Genomic DNA, 7401 nt, shown 5'->3' with positions numbered 1-7401 from the left:
CTCGGCCGCGTTCGTTCGCCCACCATTCTTTAACTTCGCGCGCCGTTTTCGAAAGAGAAATGTCTCGACGCGATCGGGTTTTCCGAGTTTGCGGTCGTTTTTTGCGACGTTATGTTTTAGGACGGTAACTTGCATCGTGATCATAGCGTTGGTGGATCAATCGGCTCGGATTGGTTCGAAAATTCTAAGAACGGTTGCGAGGAATATAATAGTCATAGGAAATCATTACCTGATCCTTCTCGACGAAGCCCATGAACGACGTCCTCTCAATCTCGATCGGTTGGCCGTGTCGATCGTAAAGGGCGATCACGAAATGGAAAAAATTGCTCTTCCTCAGATTACTCGGCGGTTGTTTCTCGAAATGTGCTCGGCCCACGCCAACCCTATAATCAATTAGATATCGCATTTTAGAGAATCGTCCATTGACTGTATTACTTACATTACGATGTAAATGTAGCCGTATCTTTCATTGCCATATTATTGTACTAATTAAAATGTAATAATATACTTCCAAAATTGAAATACTTAGAAATGAAATTAATATCGAATAATTTACAACACTGATTTTATTTTTTATCATTGCACATGTAAATATGACTATTTATGACTTACACACTGAGAAAAAAAATTTGTCAATCCCAAGAAATATTTAGTCCGATACGTTCAACTAAACATTTTAGTTAGTTAACTAAACATTAGTTGAATTAATTAATTCTTGATTAAAGAAACGAAATAAATTGTTGAAACAACTAATATTTAGTTAACTAACTAAAATGTTTAGTTGAACGTATTGAACTAAATATTTCTTGGGATTAATAATTTTTTTTTCTCAGTGCAATTAGTAAATCTCTTACACCTACATATCAATTTATACGTATAGTATAAAGATAACACTTATTTTTATTTTAACAAGTGCGAATAATCTTTGAATTTCGGCGAAATGTTAAACGACATTCTCTCTGTCGCCGGAATCAGAGAGATGTATCAGTCCATGGCATGCACTCCTTGGATGTAATAAGAATGCCCGAACCGGCGGAGAGGTAAAGACAAACGAGGTCGACCGTGGGGAAGCGCGCAGGTGGTCTCGACGCCTTAAAATCCTATTAAGGTCTCATGTGCCGAGATTAGGCCGCTGGACTCCAATGCCATCTTTGAGTAATGGCACGGAAAGTCCCCTTTTCGAGCTTCGCATAACCTGCGCGTTGATCTCAGATTCGAATTGATCTTGTAAAACTCTGTTTCATCATTACTGTTATTTCTTCATGTCACATCATGTTAATAGTTATAGAATACATTTGAATAATTATTCTATATATATTATCTCAGAATTTTATAAAAATATAGATATATAACTATTCACGTTATTACTAGTGTGTTTTTCTTCTCAATGATATAGAAAAATATAGATTTTGTCAAATTTCTTACAAATTCCAGCGGCAAATCTCTATCAAATATAATTAACATAATTGTAATATATTGTATATATAATAAACGACTTTTAAATTTACCGTATAACGTATATTGCACTCGGCTGTTAAAAATCACCGCCGAGAAATCGCATTATCGGCGCTGGTCTGTGCGATCGTGCCGTCGCGAAACGATAAAACCATCGCACGACTGCACAGAGCCGCGTGCACGGCCATCAGGGCGGACCCTCGGAGCGGAAAACTGAATCGACTGGACCGAAAATGAATAGCGGCAGTTTTGCAGCACATTTGCGAAATAAATGATGGTATCGGCGGTGCGTTTGTCACGCCAGGTGGTGGGATGCCGAGCCGCCGGCAGGTAGGGGGAGGGGGAAGGGAGGGGAGTGGAAGCACAGGGTCGGCAAGGGGTCGGTTGCAAGGGGTTGCAACGCGGGCGGCTTTCGGGAACGAACGAGGGACGGCGGATCGCGCGGCGGAGGACCGAGGGAGGACGCGCTGGGAGAGGAAGGGTAGTGATGTACTGCCCGTGTCGATAATTATCGGTGGCTGATTAACCGGTCGCCGGTTCGCGCCCCATAACTCTCGACGTCCGATTATTTTGCCCCGTTTGCCATGCACCAATTCCTATATAACGCGTAGGCACGTTCTGCCGCACCGTTATATTATCACCCAAAATTCACTGCTGCACACCACCACCACGCCTTTCCGAGGATTGCGGAAAACCGCGCATATACGCGCGCAGTATTACGTATCGCGCTAATATGACAATAATGCGTATGTGGTTATCAGTGTCTACAACCTCACATCCAAATTACTTTAGAAGGAAAACAGTTTTATTAGGTTTAAATAACACTTAATTATTATTAATTGGATTTCCACGCCTTTCTAGTCTACTTTAAAATTCAAATTAAAAATTTTGAATTTCAGAGCAGATTCATGACTAGAAAAGCGTGAAATCCAATAAGTATAATATATTATAATGTAATATATTATTTAATATTGTTATATAATATACTAAAATATATATTATATCTAACATTATATTATATATCTATATATATACATAACATGTTATAATATAGAATGGCATAGAATGGCACAAATTGTAAAAAAATTTAAATTTATATATAATAATGCCAACATAATTTTCTATACTTTAATCCTTAATATTGAAAATAACTAAATAAAAATGACACATCCGAGAAAAGCGGCATATAAAGGTTGCGTGAGCAAAAAATTTGCAATTAGTCAATTTTATCACAATCTTAGTATGTTGCAGAGTGAAAATAATCCATATATATATATTTTTATTAATATTCCTCTTTTAAACGACTACTTTTCATACAGTTCTTCATTTCCTGAATTGCACGATCCTCAGCGTTCATGAGTTATGTTTCACAGATACATGCGGATAACGCGGTGCGCTTTATGCGCTTATGTTGACGACCGTGTCGCTCATCCTACCGACCGATGCCGAGGTGATAATTACGGGCTCCATTCGCGTTTACTGTATTCGTGCGTGCAATTTGCCACGTGCGCGCTTTCGGTCTCGCAGATAACGCAGCTCGTTCCGGCACCTGGCGAATCATTCGACCCTCCGCCACCGCTAATCCACCGCGCGATCATTCTTTCACATTCGGTTAAAGTGCCCGTGCAGTTTTGATTTGATTCCGATTGGATTCCGATCGATCCCGATAATGGTATCGGGCTAAAACGCGACGTGCATTCAAATGCGCGAATAAAGATATGAAATGTAGGAATTCCACGATTCCTAATGGCGCGTTCTCGGTCACGGGAATAATTGTCACAGCATTGCGGGACCGTCGCGCATATCGCGCAATTATACGGCGAATAAAAAGCGACGCATATATGCACGCGGTTTACGAACCGTGCGGGTAGGATGAAGTTGCGAAGGGAATCGCGCTTTATATCGCGTTAGACAATTGCGACGGAACTTTTTCATTTCTGCGTGAAATCTGTGCCATCACATTCTCGTATCCCGCGTAACGACGTATTCGACATTTAAACGATGACGAGGCTGCACGATCTCCGACGCGTTTGGAGAAGCAACGGATTGCTGGACAAGCCGATCGATACTGATGCTTATACTTTATACACAAGAGATGCGACCTATGCCATTTGTGCGCCATGCATTACGGACGAAATACATGCGGATAATACGAATCCACCGATATGGTTACGAATTCACGGATAAAGCAATCGTAGAGAATTACAATAAATCCGCGGGTAATACGCACCGTCGGGCGTTAGTTATTGCGAGTTACCCGAAGCGCGCTCTGTTTACGCTCGCGCCCAACGCGCGATTCATAATGCGCGCAGAGATAATGAGCAATTTGTAATATATCCGAATGTAATTTGCTACCAGGGCGCGTTACTGCGAACGTTGTTCAATTTAGCGCCGTGTTTCACCGTACCTTTTGCTGCATAAAAATCTATTAGTCATTAACACGCTGGTAATATGCATACACTTCGCAAATAATTCGCAAGAGAATTCGCAAGAGAATAGTAATAAATAATTTTCAGATATTTTAATCAAGAATTGAATATAATATAATTTATGTTATATTAAAACATGTTAACTCTTACGTGGTACATTAAACGTTAAATTAGCTTTACAGTCGTCTTTAAATTATGACGGACGTGATATTTAATTGATTATTTTAGAGACTATGCAGGATTAATATTTTTTATAGAACGCAAACAGTGTGTATATCTAATAATAAAGTTCATGTACTACAGTGCGTCGTCGCCGAGATTTTGTTGAAGCGACTACAGTTTCAAAGATCGATAGCAATTTTTCTCTCTCTCTTTCACGCTCTTTTTCCTTTGTCTGTTATTCATACGAAAGGAAAGGTCATCGTTTTTCGCTGCGCGACAGCCCCTTCCCTCGAGTGCGGTGGTTTACTGCTTCATTAGGTGGATAACTTTTTTAGGGGTTTTTAAAAAGCGCGAGAGTTTATGCCTGCGTGCTTCGCAAGAGTTTTAAAACAGTTTCGCACACCCTCCCTCCTAGTTGATCTCGGTGTAACGCAGTTGTGTGGTACAACTGTTCTTAGTAGCGGAAAACGAAACTTTCCAGCTCGAGTTTCCATGAAGGCGAAAGTTGACGTTTAACATTTTGCGACTCTTAAACTCCTGTAAAACAATTATCCAGACTGCCGCAACATTGATTCAATTAAATTTGACAAACGTTTATATTCCGTAATTTTGCGATCATCAATCGCGTAATAACTCGAGTCGCGACGGGTTCTTCCATCAATAGTCACATCATGGTTACATGATAATGTTTAATGATTCTCAATTTGTAGAAATATATACAATTTTCTAAAGCTTTTAATTCGTAAGTCTTCTAAAACATTATTATCATAATTTGCGTTTGGTGAAATCTTTCAGTAAGCAGCGTTTTTTAATTTTTCTTTAGCTTTAATAAAATTCTTCAAGTTTTGATTTTTCAAATGTCGGGCAAAAATATTTATCTATTTTGCAGAGAGATCAGTTTCGATAGTCTGAAGAAGAAACGATTGGATAAACGAGAAAGAAAGTACGGGGAAAGCAGGGAAAGTCCGGGACAAAGCGATGAGCAAAAGGCGCTAAAATTCTCAATTACATTAACTCGATTCCAGTCGGTCCCCGTGTCACGGTGCTTGGAAGAAGGGATTAGTTAGAGAGCCGCTATTGGATTAGTAAATCCGTCGGCTCATCCGATTTACGTTCTCAATTCTTCTAGACAAGTATCTTTATTATTGTCGCATCATTAAAATTCTGACGTTGCAATAAAGCACGGTTCATTGTTTATTATTGTTCGAACATAGGTACACACGATGATTCGAAACGGTAAAAATATAAAGCAAAAATTTGTTTTTGTGAGATAAAAGTCACAATTGTAGTCGCGCCGACAAAGAACACCATCAGTCTTTATTATAGTAGCTGTCTCTTGTGTGTGATGGTATTAATGTAAGATGATTTAGACAATTTATTTGACATGTCCTGTGGTGAGAAAAAATAATATGTTAAAAAAGGAAAAAAAATTCGCTTTGGAATAGCTTACACACACAAGCTGCTTATCCCTTCTTTTAGTAAAGACACGATTACCTGTTTCTTTGACAAATTTATAATTTGCAATATTTATGCACAGTCAATTTTTCTTGCGTATATACAATACTAAAAATTATTACAATTTTAATGGATATCGTATGATTAACGTTGTTACGCAGGGATATAGCTCGGCGTGCGATCCGACGGCAAATACTATAACAGCAGCACGAACATATTTCTACAGTTCGTATTAACCCTTTGAATGCCAAGCTAATTTCGGTAGTGAACTTAATAAATCTCATATATTATTTTAATATTTTATTACTTTTTTAATATCTTAACAATATTTATATTATTTCTTTAATATCTTAAGTATTTAATAAAATCGAGTAAATAAGACCATCACTCACAAATGGATGACGGGGTCTTTGCGGAAACGCATCACCCGGATATGGATGATAGGATGACATTCAAAGTGTTAAGATCCTTTTTTAACATATCATTTTTCTCGCCACAGGACATGTCAGTAATGTCTAAATTATCTTAAATTAATTTATCATTAATACAATTAATCGACTGTGATTGATTTATTTTCTTACGGCCTTACAATTATGACTAAAACATTTTTACGGCCTTGCAACAGCCTTTACGTTTTACAAAAAACTGTTGCTAATAAAAACTGTCATTCTTTGTCGGCGCGATTACAACTGTAACTTTCATCTCACATAAACATTCCGTTTCAAATCATTGTGTACCTGTCTTTGAACAATAAATATATTTTTGCATTTTAATGCGTTATCACGTTTCTTGTATTTAATTAATTGTTTGAGTGGATTAAAAACTAAAATTCAGCGCGATAATTTTAATTCTATACAATTTTCGTTCTATACATTCTGTAAATGTTTTGTTTTGGTCAAGCAAATGGGATAAAATCATGTATAATGTAATTTTAAATAGTTTAAGATATAAATATCATAAAAATATAGACGCGACGTTATAATAAGAAAATTTTTTCACTCAATTATAAATATATTCTTCATCGATTAGCAGAAATAATGTCGCATAGAATGTTTTCTCTTTTATTGTTCTTTTTAAATTATTCTTCATTGCAAATTATAGAAATAGATAAATTATGAGATGTCATATTATATGTTGTATAGTTTCAAGAAATAATCCAATTTACATTCAGACGTATCATACTACGTAAAACTTTCTTGCAATGACACGACTACAAATATATCTTCAATAAAATGAAATTGATTGTTACGCCAATGATAAAATTGAATAAAGTGATTATTAAAACAAGATATTCCTCTGACAACATACATAAATTTATTTATCTACTGCATTTCCGTCGGAAAGATACAATCTCATATCTCGATCACTCTTCATTTCTTGTCAAATGTGAAGATTATTATGTACTAAGATTATTATGTGAAGATTTTTATGTACTCACGTTCCGTTGTCGGCGAGCGCGGGCTGCGGCCAAGCACGTGGCACAGGTTCCTCCTTCAGTATCTGCCTCATATCTTGAGGCGCGAAAACCAACGGCGCCCGCGGATGATGATGGGGCGGCGGGGGCGGCGGTGCCACACTCGCGCTGTACAGCTTACGTCCCCAGTGGCCCTCGAGCTCGACGGGACTTCCGCCTCCTGTGGTGGCCCCGGTACCACCCCCTCCGAGTCCGAGCCATGGTGACCCCCCAGCACCCACGATTGTGGAGCTGGGCAGGAGACTGCTCCACTCGTCGGACCGCGTGGTGAGGCCGTACGGACTCTCTTGGGGCAACAGGCTTCCTCCTTCGCGTTGCCAATCTTTGCAGAAACCTTCGTCGCCCCCTCGTTCGCCCCTTCGCGTCTCCGCGGGAGACTCCACCGGCTGTCTCTCCGTCAGAGCGGGTACGCCCGGTGCCACGTTT

At 38.8% G+C, this 7401-nt stretch overlaps 1 protein-coding gene across 1 annotated transcript; it reads right to left on the bottom strand.

Moving 5' to 3' along the window:
- Window positions 1-229: 229 nt before the first annotated feature.
- LOC112452664 (transcription factor collier-like) lies at window positions 230-7261 on the bottom strand (the record flags this gene model as incomplete). The annotated part of the gene is made up of 2 exons (XM_025012989.1): window positions 230-383; window positions 6940-7261. Coding segments are annotated over 2 exons (476 nt in total), but the record flags the coding sequence as incomplete, so codon positions are not given.
- Window positions 7262-7401: the final 140 nt, after the last annotated feature.

This window comes from Temnothorax curvispinosus, unplaced genomic scaffold (genome assembly GCF_003070985.1).
Source record: "Temnothorax curvispinosus isolate PA1 unplaced genomic scaffold, ASM307098v1 QBEX01003578.1, whole genome shotgun sequence".
Lineage (NCBI taxonomy): Eukaryota > Metazoa > Arthropoda > Insecta > Hymenoptera > Formicidae > Temnothorax > Temnothorax curvispinosus.
The sequence above is the reverse complement of the archived record's forward strand: the minus strand, read 5'-3'. Positions and strand labels throughout refer to the sequence as shown.